Source organism: Chaetomium fimeti (assembly GCF_033439085.1).
Source record: "Chaetomium fimeti strain CBS 168.71 chromosome Unknown B0H64scaffold_6, whole genome shotgun sequence".
Lineage (NCBI taxonomy): Eukaryota > Fungi > Ascomycota > Sordariomycetes > Sordariales > Chaetomiaceae > Chaetomium > Chaetomium fimeti.
In genome coordinates this window covers 2,737,347-2,755,194 of record NW_026944334.1, presented here as the reverse complement: position 1 = coordinate 2,755,194, position 17,848 = coordinate 2,737,347, and the positions used below count along the sequence as shown (strand labels likewise).

Genomic DNA, 17,848 nt, shown 5'->3' with positions numbered 1-17,848 from the left:
GGGAGAGACCGAAGATGGGGTCCAATGCCGGCCATCAAAGCATCAGCCGGGTTTGTTGCGAACTTGAAAGTTTGAAGAGGTGAGGAAATGAGAGTAAAGACCCCACTCACCCCAGCCGAGCAAAAGAAGGCAGCCTCACAAATGCGCGGCGATTGAGGAGAGATGTGCGCCTTCCTCAGGCCTGGAGGAGGGAAGACTGTCAGGGACCGCACCTGCTGTGAGAACGAAAATCCCCTATTCTTGGCGATAATTCACAATGACGTCGCCCGGCGCATAATGGACTTCGGGCAGGGTTATTCTGTACTTACTGCGTACACAGGTAGGAATGGACGCTTTGAGATCATACCTCGGTACATACCCTAGGTCGGCATTTTTACCCGATATATCGCCTACAACGGGCTTCCTCACTAATATAACAAGGATATCGGCAGGTTGCTTCGCCTCGTTGTTTACGAACGGCGACCTTGTCCCGGGGAATACATCAATCACATCCCGGCGACCCAGAAAGCGAAGCGGCCCGGTTTTGTTTTGATATCAACATTTTGATGGGTTGAAGAGGGGAAGGGTGCACTTGGGGCGTTTTACTAATATTATAATATCACTTATTGGAGCGTCATGACAACGACCCCTACCTTATGCGGGCTCCCAACACCCGCTCATTTTAAACTCTGACAGGTCCATGGTTCTTCGTAATCCAGATGCCGCCGCCAGCTCTCAACCACACCTCTGTTACCCCCCCATCCCTGGTCGAGGACCTTCCAAGCCGGACCCGGGTGGTTCCTCAAATGGATATGGCGCAAGCTCATGCGGTCCACGGACGCATGCTTCTAATTCAAATGTCGTCATTGGCACAGCATCCGGACTAAGTTCTGATGGCTGGTGGGCTTCGCTCCCTCGCAGCTCCGCTGTATTCGCCGCTGGCCTATTCCGGTCGTTGAGTCCTGGAACGCGAGGCTGGCCACCCCCGAGCTCAGCTTTCTGCCATGGCGCACCAAAGGCGCCCGTGACGGTGTTCCCTTGACTCCCTTCCAGTTCTGGCTTTCCCGGCACGCCTTGATTTGGAGGCTGCTGTTGCTGCCCCTGGCTGGCCCGTTTCTTTCTTTTCCACAGCAAGATGACGCCTACCACGACCAACGCCAAAGCAACAACGGGCCCAATAATCGCGCCGGCGATCCACGCGTTGCTGGATGAGCTAGAGTCGCCTAAATCATCGGGGTTGCCTAACACACCAGACTATTAATCTTCTGGTTATAGCCGCGAAACTCTCAAGTTGGGCATGTACCTATGCGCATGTATCTACGACAAGCGGCACATATGATACGTACCTGTCGCTCCAGTGGAGGCTGGGAGCGTGGCTGACCCGCTAGTCTCGGGAACTGGATTCTCGAGATATAAGGTTGAATATTTCCACTCGGTGGAAGTGGGCTCGCAAACGTAGTCGATTATCATGCCGCTGGTGTCCGGGGGCGACACCGAACGGGAGAGGATTGTAATGGTTGCGCAAGAGCTGTCACTTGCACTATGTGACGGATTCGCAAGTCAGCTGCTGGCACAATTCAGGGGGGTTCAATCCAAATTACGTACCAACTTCTTCTACTTCCCTCATAAAACTTGGTACCAGCGAGACAGGCCGTCGGAATCCCGCACTCCGTACTAACAGCGCAGCAAGTTCCATAGCCGCCAGACACGGTGCGGGTCCTGTCGGCGTCGCATCTGAAAAGTGTATCTGATGCAAGGAGACGCAGGGCAAAGGTTAACGACAGGCTCAAATCGCAGGGCTGACGGGGAAAGCCATGTTTGCCATACCATGCAATGGGTCACGATCCGACGATGCGACATATCCTACAAAATTCGGTTCGTCCGGTGGTGTCGTACCCATGGTGGGCTGCGGAACCTTGACTCTGGCAGGGCAAGTCGAGAAGGCGGACCGAGTTTGAGTTTGTTCAGCCGACAGCTTCGAGGGGCAGGGTTTGGCTCCTTATCACGAAGGACCGCCTTGAAACCCCCCTTCCATCCCCTTTCTTCCACTGCCACTGCACGCACGTAACGTTATCCCAGCCGCGGTTTGCACCGTAACCAGGGAGGGCCCCAGGGCAGACTTGGCAACAGGGCTGCGATCAATCAAGCCAATTAGTGGCCAGGATAGAGCACGGATTCGGTCGATCTTGTCGCCGTGCAGGGGACCTCCTCGTCACGACGGACGAAATACGAGCCGAGCAAAGCGTTTTCTTGTCATCGGCTTACTGACGAAGCCAGAGGAGATATTGGGATGCGATGTTATGTCTGATCCTGCGGGACTCGGCAGCGGCTGAGCAGAACTCGTGGTGTTTACTCGATATAAAACGATGAGCCGAGCCAGGAAATGCGCCTTCGCCATTTTCCAAAACCTCCTGACTCCCGAACCCCTCCCCCTTTCTTTTTTCCCTCCTTCGCGTCTTCCACACCACCCACAATGCGGCGGACTTCCAGCATGTTGGCCGCGGCCTTATTCCTCGCCGCCGCCGCCGCCGGGCAAGATACCAGCCCTCCTTGCATCAAGTCATGCTACGACACTTTGCCAGGCCCCCAGCGATGCGAGGGCGTTGAAGAGATGACGGAGGAAATCCTCACCAGGTGCACCTGCTCATCCTTCGTGGAGCAGCCGCCCTTATACGAGTGCATCCGGGAATGCCCCAAGTCCGAGCAAGCCACCTACCTCGCAGGGTTCAGCGACCAGACATACAGTTGTCAAGAGGAGTATTTCTCCGACATCACGGTGCCTTCAGCGACGACAACGACGAGACCGACGGAAAGCAGCGACCCGACAAACAATGCAGACGATGACGATGATGATAACCAGGGAACGACAACATCGGGCGGTGGTGACCCAGCGGAGCCCAATGGCGCAGGCGAGGCATTCCATCGCGCTGCTTCTACTCTTCTGGCTGCGGGCGGGTTGGTGGTTGCTCTACTTTTGTGAGCGGCGTCTGAGCGTCATCGGGAGTGAGAGCCAACTTGGGGTTCCAGATTAGGCAACCAACTTTATCGTGTTTCTGGATGAGGATAGAATTAATTGGCTTGTCCGTATCGACCAAAGCCTGGTCATTTAGCGATTTGAGCTTTAGCAGCGGAGAAATTGCCCTTCATAACTATATCGCAGTTCCAAAGTTGAGAGCTCTCGGGCGTTCCTGGGGATCCACAGCCGTGCCTGGTGATGTTTCGTTTTCGCGATATGGCGTCGACTTATATCTATGAGACAAAATGCCGTCTCTATATCTATATCCATATAACAACCCTCATAATTCCTCACACACAGCCTTTCTTCCCCAGAGACTATCATCCCCTTCGCCGACCGAGAAGAGCTCGGAGAGCAACGAAACTGCTGCTACAGGTTCTGTTGGCAGTGCCACGATGAGTGCTACCGTAAACTCAGTCAAACTACATGTACCTACCTAATAATACGAATACACCGAGGTACTTAAGAGTGGCGAGCCGGGATCGTGTTTGCGACGCCCACAACGTCAACACAGACGGCATCTACCCGCCTTCTTCTATTTGATTTCCTTTGCACGGTCCCCTTTTTGCTTTTCTGTTTTGGTTTCTCATTTTCTTTAATTGTAGGTAATTACTTAGTGTTGGCTTTCTTTCGACCAGAGCGTGGCACACGGTTTCCAAAGGTTAAGCCCCACCGAGCATTCAGCGGGGATTTCGCGGCTGGCAACGGTTCGAGGCGGGCGCTTTCAACATGCGGCATCCACGATGGATGAATTGTCTGTATTGTCTGGATTTGTCTGGATTTGTCTGCACCTTACCTAGTAGCCACCCTCGCTTAATACCATCCGCTCCATATCATGTCGCGTAGGCGCCACAGTTCCCATTGGGTCGCGTGAAGCTGAGCTGCTGTCGGTATTGTGGTCGCGGGGTATGACGTTGCATGAACAGCGATCAACGGGACATTTACTCGTCCGCCAATCGCTACCAGCCCGGGAAGTCCATTTCCCAGCACCCGGGACCGTATAAATGCTGGCGCGCCACTGCTGATTGGAGCGCCTGCAGTTAGGTACGGATTCGTTACCCGCAGTCGAGTGACGACAGGGCAACATCGCAGTTTGACAATCCACCCAACATCTGGCCCTCAGTCATAGCGTCGACGATCCACCGGTCCCAGACTCCCAGTTTCCGAGACTGCCACCGTGACTTCCTAGACGGGCCGACGCTGATACAGTAGTCGGAATTCCAAAGACGGGGTAGGGCAGTGCATTTAAAGGAGAAACGGCCGCCCATTGTCGATTTGCCAAAAGGGTTCAACCCCTCACCTCTTTCCACCCACCCATCCGTTTGACAACCTCCCCCTCTTGTTCCAGGTTGTGGACCTAGAAATTCTTCATCATGCCCAACATGAATGCCGCCCTGAAGGCGCTGTTCTTTGCCTTGGTCCAATTGCGAGCCGCCGAAGCTCTGGACAATGGAATCGGCCGGAAACCTCATATGGGCTGGAGCAGCTGGGTAAGAAACCCGCACACTCGAGTTGAAGACGAATGCATCGCGATCGCATACTCACAGCATGCCTCAGAATGTTGCCCAGTGTGATTCCGCGTCCGCCACTTATGCAATCGACACAGCGAACAAGTTCATCTCCCTTGGCCTCAAGGACCTCGGGTATGAGTGTAAGTTGATTTCAGGGCCGTGTGGGGACCCTTGGCATGGGACATCTACTAATTAAAGAAAACAGACGTCAACATTGATGATTGCTGGACTACCCGGTCACGGGACGGAAGCGGAAAGCTTGTGCCCGATCCCAGCAAGTGGCCCGATGGCATCAAACCGGTCGTCGACCAAATCCATGAGATGGGCCTGAAGTTTGGGCTCTACGGTTGCGCCGGCCAGCAGACCTGCGCTGGCTTCCCCGGGAGCGATGGCGCGGTGCACGCTGCGTCGGACGTCTCTCAGCTGGCCGGCTGGGGCGTTGACTTCTGGAAGTACGATAACTGCTTCACGCCTTGCCTCGATAACCCGCCCCCGCAGACCTGCGGCAGGCCCGCTGGCAACACCAAGACTTGGTATGCCCCCATGCGGGACGCTATCCTTGACGTCCAGGAGACGAACAAGATTCACTTTAACCTCTGCAACTGGGGGCGCGATGAGGTCTGGACATGGGGCGCTGAATACGGGCACTCCTGGAGGTAAGCCAAGCTCTGACTGTTCACCGTTCTACCCTCAGCTCCCTATCCTAACCCCCCATAAGAATGAGCACAGACAACTGGGGCGACTGGGCCAGCGTCGAGCGCATCGGCAGCTCAGCAGCCGCCATCTCCGACTACAGCGGGCCCGGCGGCTTCAACGACCTCGATATGCTGTACCTCGGGTCATCCAAGATCAACGCCGACCAGGAGCGCCTCCACTTCGGCCTCTGGGCCATCGCCAAGTCCCCGCTGGTCCTCGGCCTCGACCTGAACAAGATTTCGGACTGGACCCTCGACATCATCAAAAACAAGGGCATCATCGACATCAACCAGGACTCCCTCGGCAAGGCCGCCACAACCTTTACCCCCCCTGGCAGCCAGGGCCCGGTCAACGGGAAGATCCACCCGTACTGGGCAGGCCCTCTCAGCGACGGCGTCGTCATCGGTCTCTGCGCCGGCACCTCGGGCGGCAAGTACGGTGTCAGCTTCAAGGATGTGCCGGGCCTGGTGGACGGCGAGTACTCGTGGGAGGAAATGTACACGGGCGAGACGGGGACCGGGTCGAGCATCGAGTTCGATATCAAGCTTCATGACATGCGCGTTATCAAGGTGACCACGGCTGGTGCTAAGGTTCGGGGTAAGGGCCGCGGTAAGGCTCGGATTGATCCGTCGCTTTGAGCTGGTCTATCACGATGGAGCTGTGTCAGGGTTGCATTAGCTAAGAAGTTGCGTCTGTCTAAAGCTGCATAAATTACGGATGCGAGGGGTGGGATCCATGCTCAGGCTTGTCCTCAGCTCCAAGCCGTTGCGTGTCCGTGTGCTGATCAGGCCTTCTTTGTGGGCAAGGGACAAATTCCGGATGCTGTGTCAAAGGCCCGTCTTTGTTACCTGTTTTGGTGACGCGACCCGAGAAAGGCTATTTGCAAATCCCTCCTGACAGTCCTGTGCGTGTCATATATAACCCCCATCCTCTCCGAGACGCCTGTCCCAATGACGGACAACCGGCGTATCATCTTTAAAGGGCTATTAAAAGTCTCTCCAGCCACACAGTTGCGGAAACCACAAATCCGCAGCGACAGTCACGACGACGGGGACGGCGACGAGAACAAACACCAGTCAAAGCGGGCACGGTTGACACGGAAAAACTTGGCCCTGTTCAACACAATACCAAAGAAGGGAAGCAAGGGGTCGGCGGCGTCTGCTCCCCCCGACTCCACGGCCGCCTCGTCAACAAGAACGACCAGCTCGACCACGACGTCTGCTTTCGCCATCCAGGCCCATAAAAATGGAATCCTCAATCCCGCCTTCTCCAAGTCGCCCAAGAATCTCCAAAGCATCACCAAACGACTCGCCAGGTCCCGTGAGACCGTTTCGCCCACCGAATCAGTGTACAAGAGTTACGTGGACAAAGTTGCAGGAGCACCTAACCAAGCAACCATGGTCTTCGAGGTGGGGCGGATGTTGCTGAAGGACCATGACGACTAGGGCTATCCAAGAGCGCTCAGTCAAACATTCACGGGCTTTCCGGAAGATGTTGGTTTCGATAATGGCCTGCCTGCTCCGCAACCCGACTTTGTGGAAGGGCTTCGGATGCGAGAATTCGACCCGTTCCCGGTTGATGAGCATGTTAGCGGGTCGGTTGCTTTCGAGGATAACCCTTTTTCCGTGACACTGCCGCATGTGGCCGGGGAGTGGAAGCGGGACGGAAAAGACATAGAAGAAGCGAGGCTGCGGAGCGCCTACGACGGAGCGGCTCTTGTCTACGCGAGGAACCAGGCCCTTTCCCATCTCGGGAAACCTGACCCTACCGGCCACGTAGAGGTCATGACTTTTGCCACCGACGGCACCAACATCAACTTCTTCACGCACTATACTGCTCCCTCGGAGGACGGCAAGCCGGAATATCACCAACATCACGTCACCTCGACCAACCTAACGAACTCTCACCAAGAATACAGGCAGGGTTATAGACAGCTCAGGAACGCCCAAGACTACGCGAGGGAAGGGTCCTATCGTCTCAAGGACCAGCTAAAGGAGCATTGGATGGGCAGAAAACCCCAACCTACCTCCTTGCCTCATATCGAAGACGAAGATGACCCCGAAGTTATCGAGCGGTAGTCCGCTTACCAGCCCATGCCACCTGGGGAGTGATCTCTCAACCCGCTCGTTCATGGGGGTATCGAGTGGACGCTGAAAGTTGCCGACTTGCAGGTGACCGTCGGGGGATGGGCAGTTTGTGGATAACCGTTGGCTTTGCGTTTGGTCGAAGCGGTCGCATCACGCCAGGTGGCTGGATGCCTCGCAAGTGAAAGCAGGGAAACCTCGAATGATTGGCGATGGGCAGCTCTCCAGTCTCCTCTCTGATGCTCGCCAAGAAAAAACAGGTCCCAACCACCCCGCGAAAAGAGATCGGTGAAATAATTAAGTGACAGTATTACGGTCTTCCATGCAGCTGTTGGAACCTCTTTATCCTGTGCCCGGTCGTCTAAATGCGTTTCCTTTGTCTTGCCCGCCATGTACCGGCGAGCCGGAGCATTAAAATGATGTCCACGGTAGCGGGCGCATCCGGTCGCGTTTACAGGCAAGGCGAAGTGCTTCGGCGCGACCCCGCGGACGACAAACTCAGCATCTTCAAGGCCGAGTAAGTGCCCCAACTCAATACCCGTCAGGCGTTTCGTCCCCTATCTCTAACAGTGATTATACCATCCAGGTCTGACAATAAGCCGTTTGTCTTCAAGCGCGTATCTCGACCATTCTACAATCTGTCCCAGCGTCTCGCGACCGAGTTCGCAGGCTCCCGTCACCTTCGAATGCATGTCGATTGCAATCAAGAAGAAGCCATCCTAGTCTACCCCTATTTTCGGGACACCCTGCTTGGCTTGATAAAAAATGACTCGGAGTTCCTCGTGGATGAACGGAAAAAGATACTCCGCCGTGTTGCAGAGGCGATCCAAGAACTTCACAGCAAAGACTGGATCCATATTGGTTGGTATAACCCCCGTCGCGACCAAAAGTTACCGCGTTGGTATTCGAACCCGCTGACCACCTACTTTGCGTTCCTTAACAGATGTGAAACCTGACAACGTTTTGGTCAATTGGACTTGCGACAGGGAAGGCAACAAAATAGTTACCGATGTGGCCCTCAGCGATTTTGATATTGCGTTCAAGTCCGAAAATGGGCAGCCCCGACAGACTCCTTATGCGATTGGGAATGCCATGTGGCGAAGCCCAGAGGGACAAACCGGGAGGGGCGTGACAAAGGCGTCGGACATCTTCTCGTTCGGGCTCGTAGTAAGTGGCACATATGCACCTCCATCATTTAACCTAGGTACGTACTGAGCACCGTCTGTAGTGCATATATACCCTTGGCGGCGCCGAGCTCCTCCTGATCGACGATTACCAGGACCTGGTAAAAAGCGGTATAACCCCGGAGCAAGAAATACTCACGCGACACTTTTCTTATTTCGGGCCTGTCAACGAAGGCCTCCTTCAGCAAGTCAACGATGAGGACTGGCGTGTCGCTTTGACGGGAGCATCAAGAATGGCCGACATGGCAGTGAAGGAACGGCCCGAGATGAGATTCGAGCTGTGGGGGGAAAGTCTCGGTCCCCAGGCACAAGACATGATCTCACGAGTCACAAACATGGACCCGTCGGCCAGACCGACGATCGGCCAAGCCTTGGCCCATCCGTGGTGGCAAGAGGATGACTAGGTTGTCGTGGCATACGGCTGCAAGGCGGTGGGTACCATGGCGAGGCGGAAGTTGATTGCCGGCGTTCTGACGCGTTGTTGCGGCACGGTCTGTTGCTTCTGCGGGGAGACATACAACTTGAACGCTCCCGTGCTGAGACTACTCCACTCGCTGTTATATCGATTTTATCCTACACCTCTACCTCTTACGTGAAGAGGCTCCCATTATCGTATCCCTCGGTTCTTGAAATATCCGGTCTAATATAAACCACCTATGTTGTGACATAATAACTATGAAAATGACCCTTTCGCAGCTCGGGCACGGCACTCGGGGGTCGACAAAGTAGATGCAGGGTATTGTGGAGTATGGGAGGAATAAGTGGCTGAGCCTGGCTCTGTGCAGATTGAAAGCCTGACTGGTTAGTCTGAGTCAGACAACGCACTTTACGCTCGCATTAGCTTCCGTCTGGTAGTGGAGCTCGCGGTGGTGAGACCAACACAGCCCTAGGTATCCAGATGCCGATCCACTATGTTTTATTGATAGCGAGCAAGTCTAAGACATTGTCGTCGTGTGTCGCCCAGAAACTAATCTGTATGTACACGGCCAAGAGGGTGATGCTGCCTTGTAGAGTGAGATGATCAACACTAAAAGCGAGGAGCTGAATGGCCAGAGTGCGACAACGGGCTTCAACGCAGATCTTGCTCCGGATTGAGTCGTGATGACAACATATTTTGAAATCCTTCGCGATACAAGGTCACAACCAAACAGACTTTGCCCTCTCATCGAAAGAAGACTCCGGGAACGGCATAACCATGGCTCTCCCAGAAAAGATAAATAGATCCGTGAGAAGCCTTGAAACCCCTTCATAATTCCCCCACCCACCACCTCGCCACACAAAGCTCAACCAACCCCTTTCATCAACCAACACCAACCATCAACATGCAGCTCACCAGCTTCCTCGCTCTCACCTTCGCCGCCCTGGCCGTCGCCAGCGCCATCCCAGCCGAGGTACATACCATCCCCTCCCCAAATTTCACCTACCTACCTACCCACCCCCTACACCGTGTTGCCCTCTCCAGGAGTCACTAACACGATGTCTTCCCCCGCCTCGCTAGCTCCAAGAACGGCAGTGCGTCAGCGGCCTCAACCGGTGCAACAAGCGGGCCAGCGCCGTCATCGGCCGCCAGTGCTGCCCCGGCCTGTTCTGCTGCGGCATCATCGGGCCCAACAACGTCTGCCAGACGGAAAACACCTGCGGCGAGCCGGCGTAAAGGGGGGTTGTGGGTTTGAGTTGGAGGAATCGGAGGGACGGGATGGTTAACAGGAAGGTGGACAAGTGGAGGGAGTGGGAATGCCGTGCCGGGTTTGGTCACTGGTGTACCGTCTAGTAAGGATAGCTGGGTACCTAGGTAGACACAGAATTGCTCACCATTCCTTCCCTGCTCGCTCGGCTTTCAAAGAAGCTGTATGAGTTTCCAACTGAGCGGCCTATGCTAAATGATGTGAAGTGGTGTTCCGATGCGGGCAAACGAATATCTATGTGCATATTAGAGGCGGTTGGATTGCAACAGCGCCGCTTGGTATTGCAACATCTGCCTCCTTGTTGGCCCTCTTTTCCTCAAACGCCGCTTCTACCTGCATCCCAAAATTTATTGAGAGACCACACCAAAAAATGGGGTCGGAAAACAGCTGCCCGCCGTTACATAAGCCTCGGCTGGGCAGCCTTGAGACTGGTTGGGCAAGCGGGGGGCGGGGGCTGAGACTGCTTGGGTGCTGAATGAAGCTGAGCCCCAAACACATGGCATGGTAACAATTTCAAACCGCGTGGGATCGGTGTTATCGTCTCATCATAACAGATGACATGGATCCGCTATCCATCGCAGCCAGCGCTGCAGGGCTTGCGACTGGATGCACCAAAATTGTTTCCACTCTTTACACATGGATAGACGACACCATCTCCGTCGATGAAAATGTTGCTGGTCTATGCGACGAGATCAAGGCCCTCGGGCGGGTGCTCGCCTCCATCAGCAGTGCCTCTAGCTTGGCCCCGCGCCCCGTCATGGTAGAGATCGACCCTGATGGGAACCTGTGGGCCGTGGTCGAGGCCACCTTGGGCGACATCAACAACACACTCGCAAAGCTGAGCCAGCTCCTGGACGAAGTCCAAAAGAGCAGCCGTGTCTTCAGTCGAGGCTTTCTCAGGAAGCCAACAAAGCAAATCAAGTTTGGCTTCCGCTCCAAGGAGATTACCACATATAAGGACAGGGTTCAATCATACAATACCGCCGTAACCAGCGCCTTGCAAATGATCAACGTGTAAGTCATGATAGCTTTACCAAACAGACGGCTTGCTTGGCTAAAAAGTCTGGTAGTTGTCTCCTGATCCACAACAACTCTTCTCAGGATGCCGTTTTCAACGTGCTTCACGGGCTCAAGCACCAGATTGGACGCGTCGAGATTGCTTCGCATCAAGCAACGCAACAAACATTCGGCCAGACCGGGTCAAGCCACGACGCGGACGGCAACCAAATCACACAAAACCTTCGACAGCTAGTGCGCGTTGCCGAGACTTTTCACTCCAATGCAAGTGCAATCACGAGGGAGGGCCCGAGGTCAACCGTCTGGGGAGGCAGCGTTCTGGGGGACCCCTTGACCAGGGAGCAATTGTTCAATATCGAAAGCTGGATACCCCCACCGAGCAATAGTCAAGGCAGTGCCACACAAGCTAGCCCTGATGTTGGCCCGTCGTACCGATCGGACTCGGACTCGGACGACGATATCGACGAAGCTCTCCTTAAAAGGCTTAGAGAGCTTGCCGTCGAGAGCCGGGAGAAGGGAGACTACCCCAAGGCCGAGAACTTCTACCGGAAGGTCATCAACCGCTCCGAGGCTAGCGAGTCGAGCTATGGCCCCCAGGATCTGGTTCGGGACAGGATTGGTCTAGCCTACGCGTGCTTGTACCAGAGGAAATGGGCCGACGCAGAGGCCATCATTCTCCCTATCGCTATGGAACGAAAGGTGGCTGACATTGCAGTCTATCTCGGTCTCCACGCGCTGGCCCTTGCGTCCGTGGCCAATTCGGACTTCGCGAAAGCTGATCGGTTCTGCAAACGGGCACTCTGGGGCAAGAGAAAGATCTTTGGGAAGGAGAATCTCTCGTGCTGGGAAACGTTGGCCTTGCTCTCCCGCATTTGCGAAGCACAAGGCGAAATGGAGGAGGCAGAGGCCCATCGAACCTTCATTCCGCCGTCGTACCAGCCAGTATTGCACCTTGAACCCCTAGTTTATCTCGGCGGATATGACATCGGGAACCCGAAGCTACAACCACCAGCGACATATCCCCAGGGACCCCCGCCATCTACCACCCAGCCCGAGGTTTCGCAACCCCGGAACGTAATCGTGGGTGTACACTTTGGAGTCATACAGACAGCCGTGTCTTTTGCGTTGGCTACAGATGTTGCCGTGGAAGAGGCGGTCATCAGTACGTGGCCAGCTGGGAGAGGGACAAAGATCCAGTCTACAGTATGTTTGACCCCGGTATGAGTGAAATAGCTCTAGGTTGAAGTTCAGAGGCTGACACTGACATGTCACAGGTTCCCAGCCATGTCTACTACGGCCCCGCCGAGCCCACCCGGACAATAGTCGGTTGGGGCCATGAAGTGGAGGATGCGGTCGCCCCTACTGGATATACGAAGCCCGGCGTGGTATGCCCCTGAATCCATCTTGATGAATACGCACATGCTCCAAATTAACAGTTTCTCATAGCACAAATCCGCGTGGTTCTTGCTGGGCTTGACCAACCCTCAGAGCTACCACAAAGACTTGACTGCCCCCGCCCCCCCAACCGGGAAATCCCACGTCGATGTTGTCACCGACTACCTGTCCGAGCTCCGCGAGGCCATCTACGTCGTCCTTCGCAGCTTGTTTGACATGGAAAAAATACACATCCGGTGGTGGTTTGCGATCCCGCCCGTCTGGAACGGTATGGGAGAAGCTCCTCTACGCGACTCGGCACACGGGGCCGGCTTTGTCCGTCGTGATCGTGATGATCAAATCTTCATCATCACTGAGCCAGCGGCACACCTCTTTCAGTGTTTCAAAGCCAATCTTTTCAACCCCAAGCCATCCGATGCTTTCCTGGTTGTGGTTGCCGGCGGAGCAACAGTGGACTTGGGTGCCTATAAAGCTACTCGCGGGCATCCCTTTGTCACTGAAAGGCTAACCGCTGCCACAGGTGATGCGTGTGGGTAAGTGTACCAATACCACCAACCTCACCCCGTTGAGCGTGACTAACTACCGTCGGCAGATCGACCGCGTTGAACCGAAATTTCAGCACCATGTTGCAGGAAAGAGTTGGGATGCTGAAGCTTCCAAAGGGATCCAAAGTCGCTGCACGTACCTATGCGAAAGGTATGGTCGACTTCAACTCTCGAATCAAGCACACCTTCAGCGGCGATGGCAGCACATGGGCCGTCCAGGTAGGCCTCGAGGCCGACTTTCCAGACGCCGGCATTGACAGAGAGTCCGGTTGCATGTCCGTAACGAACGAGGTTATGCTCAGTTTCTACGACCCGGTTGTGAATGTTGTGATCGAGTTGATATCAGACCAATTAGCGACTGTAGCGAGGCACCATCCAACAACACGGGTCAAGGTACGTCGACGGGACCTCGTCTCTGCCGAGGAATAGTATGTACTGCAATGACCTTGAGGCTAACCGACAGTGTTGTCTAGACTATTCTCCTCGCTGGCGAGTTTTCCATGTCGGAGTATCTTGTGAAGAAAGTGAAGCTGCGTTTTGAAACAACGTCTGTCAACGCATTCGGTGCCGCGTTCGACGTTGCGGTGGTGAAGCCCTCGGATGGCTTGACAGATATTGCTAGGGGAGCGGTGAGAGCGGGGGTTTTTCAAGCCGTTAACGACTTGTCCGATTAGCTGTGGGGAGCCCATCCGTGAGATAATATACACGCCCACAGTACCGATCGCTTCTTCATGGGGCCCAGCCCAGCAAGCAATGATCCAGTCTCTTTTGGGCTCCGATGCAATGGACTTCTTTGGGAGACATTGGAGGGCTGGAGAAAGGACCCATCAGCCACATAAGGTGATCTTGTAACCCTACATCAGAGGAGTTTCAATGACGAGGCCACGACCAGGGCCATGGAAACCCGAAGGGAGAGACAACAGACAGTTCCAATATATCACTTAGAAACAAACAATCCCAACACTTCGAGTCGTAGCAGTGATACAAGCACACGACCAGGCCAGCCGACCCGATTCCTGATCCCAACCGCATCTCAACCTCACCCCCCGCAACCACCGGGCAGCCCACCCACCCGCACCATCCCATCCCATCCCAGACAGTCCACATCCAACCAGCCAGCCCAACATACACACCAAACCAACCCCCCCTCAAAAGTCCGTCACCCTCCCATTAAAACTCCAATCCCCCCCGCCCCCCCACCGCAACGGCTCATTCTTCGGCCCGCCCACCTCGCCCGTCGCCGGGTTCTTGTCGCCCACAAACTCGGGCGGCGCGCCCTTGCGCATGCCCCCGCTGAAACTCCCCGCGCTGGGACCCATCTCCCCCTCCCCCGCTCCCCCTATCGCCCCCGCTGCCGATGTAGATGTAGCGGTTGCGGTTGCGGTTGCCTGTGTAGTGGTGGATGGTGTGGAGACGTGGCGCGAGGTTGTGAGCGGGGTGTTGGGGTCTGCGTTTGCGTTTGCGTCTGCGGTGGAGGGGATGGTGGTGTGGGACGAGAGGGCGGCTTCGGCGGCGCGCTGGAGGCGCTCGAATTCGGCCTGCTGGTCGGCGGGGAGGCGTGGCGGGGAGGGGCCGGTTTGGAGGAAGGAGGAGGCGAGGCGGGATGGTGTGGTTGTGGTGGGTGTTGGGTTGCGCGGGGCGGTGCGCAGGGTGCGAGGGAGGGTGTGACGGAGGGGGAGGAGGCGCGACATTTTTGGGGGGTTTGTGTTTTATTTTGCTTTGGGTTGTTTCCGTTTTGGTATGGTGTGTTGCGGCGATTGCGGTTTGCAAGAAAACTGGAGGAAAATTGGGTGGTGGTTGAAGTTGGGAGGTTCGGTGTTTGTGGCGGCGAGCTCGGGACAATCGTCCGAGGCAATGCCGGAAGCGGGCGGGTCTCGGTTTTTCTCGGGATGCGGGTCCAGAACGCGACTTGAATTAGTTACGGTCCCCGCGCTCCCTGCCAGAAACTGAACAGTGGAAGGTAACGAAGCTCAATAAACAGCCAGCGAACGCCTCTTTAGTCTTCAACACGATTCGTGGAGGTTAACAGTGACCGGACACCAGACAAAAGTACACACCACACAGGAGATTAGTCGTGTAAATCGAGACACATGCCACATGCTCAGTATTTGCTTAGAGGATGCAGGCTGGAACCCAAAATCTACAAGCCTTGCTTCCATGTTCTTGTTTATACAGTGTCACACATCTTAGCCAGTCTATCACTTCCTTTTCGAGATCCTTTCGGACACTCGTCGCACTTTTGAGGGCGGCCTTGACGATTCGTGATCGCTCTCTTCCTCCTCCTCGTCCTCCTCAACATCGTCATGGTCAACCTCGTCCTCGTCGAGGGACTCTGCGTCCGCTAGCTCCTCGTCCATCCCGTCATCAAACTCTTCGTCATCCTCCTCCTCGGAATCTGAGATGACGGTCGCTCCAGCTGGAAAGTCGTCGTCCTCGTCCGCAACAGCCCGCCCAACACCATTGGTGAGCGGCTTGCCGAGGGTCTCCTGGCCCTCCACATACACGACACCGGGCTCGTCCACGTCTTCCTCCTCTTCCTCGCTGAACTCCTCCTCGTTTCCGCCACGAATCCGGGCGGCACCATTAGCCTTGATTGACTTCCGGAATTTCATCTGCGAGTCCAGCATGTCCAGCTTCCCCTTGAGCGCAAGCAGGCTCGACAAACCCCGGGACCGCTCTTCCAAGACCCGGCTAAGCTCCCCTAACCGGGCAACAAGGTCCGGCTGTGTGACGAGCGCACCGCCATGCGCCACTAGCGTCCATTGCATCCACCTCATAAGCCCAAAAGCGCGACCCGGCCGGCGGTGCATGCGGGCCGAGAGCTTGGAAAGGAGGGTATTAGCGAGGGACGAGTCTAGGCGGTTGATGGTGTTTTCTATTATCTTGACGTCGGTCGTCTGGAGGCAGGACTCGAGCAGGTCGGCGTCGTCCGTCCGGAGCGCTTGTGTCAGGACTGTGCCGAGAGAGGTCGCGTTGAGCGGGGCTGTGGGCCGTTGTTGAACCGCCTGACGAGACGTCTGAGTGGCGGCTGCTTGGGCGGCAAGAGAAGCTGGCACGTCGATAGTCGAGTTGCCGCGAACGAGGTCGCCAAAGGTCGGCGACGTCGGCTCGCCGTCTGAATTGTCCGCCCCATCTTGCATCACTGCGTCGGTATCCGCCTCATTCTGGGTCCGCCTCGTCTTTGCAATCTCGGTGGAATTGGGTTGTTCGTTGGCCTCGTCCTCGCTGAGCCCCTCCTGGTCGTCGTCGGAACTCCAAGGCGTCTCAACCTCGGCATCTCCAGCCGCTTTTGGGGCCGATTTTGAGGATAGGCCGGTAGAGACTGCGGTTCTTGTCTCGTCAATCTTGGTCCTCACCGGCGTCTTCGCGCTTTGCCTCACCACTGGCTTGGCGAGTGTGGCCGCGGCTTTCCGTTTCGTCGACATATTAAGCTTTCTCGGTTTGCGGCGGTTGTCTGGTGGGGAAGTTCGTGGGTAGCAAAAATGCTGAGAGGGAGCGATCAATTGAGGTTCAACGATCGCCTGATTGCACTGTGGACAGGGGATTTCAGCCCTGGAGAGGTTGGAACTCGAGAAAAAGGAACGAAACTTGAGGTCGTCGGTGCAGCATTCGAGCAGAGCACGGCGAAATTTTCGGGGTGCAACCAAACTTTTTTTTGGGGAGTTGACCTTGGCGGATTGATCAGCCACTCACATTGTGGCTGCTCACCCCGCTGGTGAGGCTTTGCAACAGTCACGTGCGCAGTCTCTTGGGAAACCGCAAGCAGCCGCATGTGCCAGGCACGAGCCGGTCGCGGAGGATTCCGTCCATCCTCGGTCTCATTGAGTCATTCGCGTCAGTCTCGCGCATCCATGCTGTGTGCTTTTGTAGAAAGCCCGAGATATGTGAGGACGAGACAGATGTTTGGGCTGTATGAACCAACATGTATGTCAAATGGATGTCAGGGGTCGTGTGTGGGTAGAATTAGTTCGGCGCGTGAATGAACTGTAAAGTGATTTGGGCCTTTGTGTCTCTTGATGCTTTGTACTTCCATCGCATCCGGGCGTGATGCGTCCCCAGAACCTGCTCCCATCTTGCATTACGCAGATAACTTTTGGGTTGTACACCACCCTGAATGTCATGGGATCTTGTGAGAACAAGAATACCAAACTCACCTAGGTTCTAACATTAACCTTGCTGCGTAAAGTGGAAGTTGAGGAAATCGTGGAAAGCTTGTCACCACGCTTGCACGAGAGTTCGATGGAGCGACGAAATGTTTTTGTGGGCCAGTCGGGAACAAGCAGCGAGGCCCACATATCTGGTAATCAGCCAATGGAATGAATCAGAACAACCTGATAAGGCCAGCCCACCACTCACAGGCGGAGCCGCCGATTAGTTTGGGTCCGAGCAGCTGTGATAAATAGCCACCGGCTTCCGACCGGGACTGACACGCATTTTCAACCCCGATTTCTCGAAGAGGTCACGCTACAGAAAAACTGAGCGCCCCACACACCCCTTATCCAGCCAACCACATCACCAGCCCGAGCCAAGAAATCCTCCTGTCCTCCCCCGCCACTCTTGCCACACCAGCCACCAACACCCGCGACCGAGTTTTTCCTTCCCGACTCATCGTTGTTCTGCGAGGCTAGCGCCAAAAGTCTATAATTCTCAGCCTTCCCCCCAGCACCCTATTTTTCGCGAACTCGTGAGTGGTTGCCAATTTTTTTTTCCTTCCTTTCGCATTTTGCTCCTCGCGA

At 55.4% G+C, this 17,848-nt stretch overlaps 9 protein-coding genes across 9 annotated transcripts; 6 read left to right on the top strand and 3 right to left on the bottom strand.

Annotated features, from left to right (window-relative positions):
• Positions 1-234: 234 nt before the first annotated feature.
• Positions 235-2,204, bottom strand: B0H64DRAFT_466314 (uncharacterized protein; the record flags this gene model as incomplete). The annotated part of the gene is made up of 6 exons (XM_062807686.1): positions 1,807-2,204; positions 1,585-1,726; positions 1,326-1,519; positions 734-1,202; positions 359-463; positions 235-307 (listed from the first exon to the last, which is right to left on the bottom strand). Exons 1-6 carry the CDS (start codon positions 1,877-1,879, stop codon positions 235-237), a joined length of 1,056 nt encoding a protein of 351 aa, XP_062657209.1. The 5' UTR covers positions 1,880-2,204.
• A 248-nt stretch (positions 2,205-2,452) lies between these two features.
• On the top strand, positions 2,453-3,194 carry B0H64DRAFT_376566 (uncharacterized protein; the record flags this gene model as incomplete). The annotated part of the gene is made up of 2 exons (XM_062802486.1): positions 2,453-2,955; positions 3,140-3,194. The coding sequence occupies 2 exons, from the start codon at positions 2,453-2,455 to the stop codon at positions 3,192-3,194; spliced, it is 558 nt and encodes a 185-aa protein (XP_062657208.1).
• Positions 3,195-3,929: 735 nt separating this feature from the next.
• Positions 3,930-6,211, top strand: B0H64DRAFT_426220 (glycoside hydrolase superfamily). Its single transcript, XM_062805724.1, has 4 exons — positions 3,930-4,485; positions 4,553-4,646; positions 4,712-5,162; positions 5,225-6,211. Exons 1-4 carry the CDS (start codon positions 4,369-4,371, stop codon positions 5,838-5,840), a joined length of 1,278 nt encoding a protein of 425 aa, XP_062657207.1. The 5' UTR covers positions 3,930-4,368; the 3' UTR covers positions 5,841-6,211.
• B0H64DRAFT_419366 (uncharacterized protein) lies at positions 6,153-7,651 on the top strand (the record flags this gene model as incomplete). The annotated part of the gene is made up of 4 exons (XM_062805376.1): positions 6,153-6,211; positions 6,242-6,622; positions 6,659-7,168; positions 7,615-7,651. The coding sequence occupies 4 exons, from the start codon at positions 6,153-6,155 to the stop codon at positions 7,649-7,651; spliced, it is 987 nt and encodes a 328-aa protein (XP_062657206.1).
• Positions 7,652-7,702: 51 nt separating this feature from the next.
• On the top strand, positions 7,703-8,874 carry B0H64DRAFT_327465 (kinase-like domain-containing protein; the record flags this gene model as incomplete). Its single annotated transcript, XM_062800779.1, has 4 exons — positions 7,703-7,803; positions 7,873-8,147; positions 8,230-8,453; positions 8,515-8,874. 4 exons carry the CDS (start codon positions 7,703-7,705, stop codon positions 8,872-8,874), a joined length of 960 nt encoding a protein of 319 aa, XP_062657205.1.
• Positions 8,875-9,792: 918 nt separating this feature from the next.
• Positions 9,793-10,124, top strand: B0H64DRAFT_444936 (uncharacterized protein; the record flags this gene model as incomplete). The annotated part of the gene is made up of 2 exons (XM_062806816.1): positions 9,793-9,861; positions 9,969-10,124. The coding sequence occupies 2 exons, from the start codon at positions 9,793-9,795 to the stop codon at positions 10,122-10,124; spliced, it is 225 nt and encodes a 74-aa protein (XP_062657204.1).
• Positions 10,125-10,634: 510 nt separating this feature from the next.
• On the top strand, positions 10,635-13,897 carry B0H64DRAFT_218475 (uncharacterized protein). Its single transcript, XM_062799544.1, has 6 exons — positions 10,635-11,169; positions 11,226-12,375; positions 12,447-12,557; positions 12,619-13,100; positions 13,160-13,505; positions 13,586-13,897. Exons 1-6 carry the CDS (start codon positions 10,715-10,717, stop codon positions 13,784-13,786), a joined length of 2,745 nt encoding a protein of 914 aa, XP_062657203.1. The 5' UTR covers positions 10,635-10,714; the 3' UTR covers positions 13,787-13,897.
• A 363-nt stretch (positions 13,898-14,260) lies between these two features.
• On the bottom strand, positions 14,261-14,803 carry B0H64DRAFT_444934 (uncharacterized protein; the record flags this gene model as incomplete). The annotated part of the gene is made up of 1 exon (XM_062806815.1): positions 14,261-14,803. One exon carries the CDS (start codon positions 14,801-14,803, stop codon positions 14,261-14,263), a length of 543 nt encoding a protein of 180 aa, XP_062657202.1.
• Positions 14,804-15,199: 396 nt separating this feature from the next.
• Positions 15,200-16,726, bottom strand: B0H64DRAFT_405271 (Dip2/Utp12 family-domain-containing protein). Its single transcript, XM_062804434.1, has one exon. It carries the CDS (start codon positions 16,535-16,537, stop codon positions 15,311-15,313), a length of 1,227 nt encoding a protein of 408 aa, XP_062657201.1. The 5' UTR covers positions 16,538-16,726; the 3' UTR covers positions 15,200-15,310.
• Positions 16,727-17,848: the final 1,122 nt, after the last annotated feature.

Excerpts from the sequence above, each read along its gene's own strand:
- B0H64DRAFT_426220 (XM_062805724.1), top strand. The coding sequence starts at position 4,369 with ATGCCCAACATGAATGCCGCCCTGAAGGCGCTGTTCTTTGCCTTGGTC. Across the intron at positions 4,647-4,711 it reads CAAGGACCTCGGGTATGAGT|ACGTCAACATTGATGATTGC; the intron begins GTAAGTTGATTT and ends TAAAGAAAACAG. Across the intron at positions 5,163-5,224 it reads GAATACGGGCACTCCTGGAG|AATGAGCACAGACAACTGGG; the intron begins GTAAGCCAAGCT and ends ACCCCCCATAAG.
- B0H64DRAFT_218475 (XM_062799544.1), top strand. The coding sequence starts at position 10,715 with ATGGATCCGCTATCCATCGCAGCCAGCGCTGCAGGGCTTGCGACTGGA. Across the intron at positions 13,101-13,159 it reads GCCACAGGTGATGCGTGTGG|ATCGACCGCGTTGAACCGAA; the intron begins GTAAGTGTACCA and ends TACCGTCGGCAG. Across the intron at positions 13,506-13,585 it reads ATCCAACAACACGGGTCAAG|ACTATTCTCCTCGCTGGCGA; the intron begins GTACGTCGACGG and ends AGTGTTGTCTAG.
- B0H64DRAFT_405271 (XM_062804434.1), bottom strand. The coding sequence starts at position 16,537 with ATGTCGACGAAACGGAAAGCCGCGGCCACACTCGCCAAGCCAGTGGTG.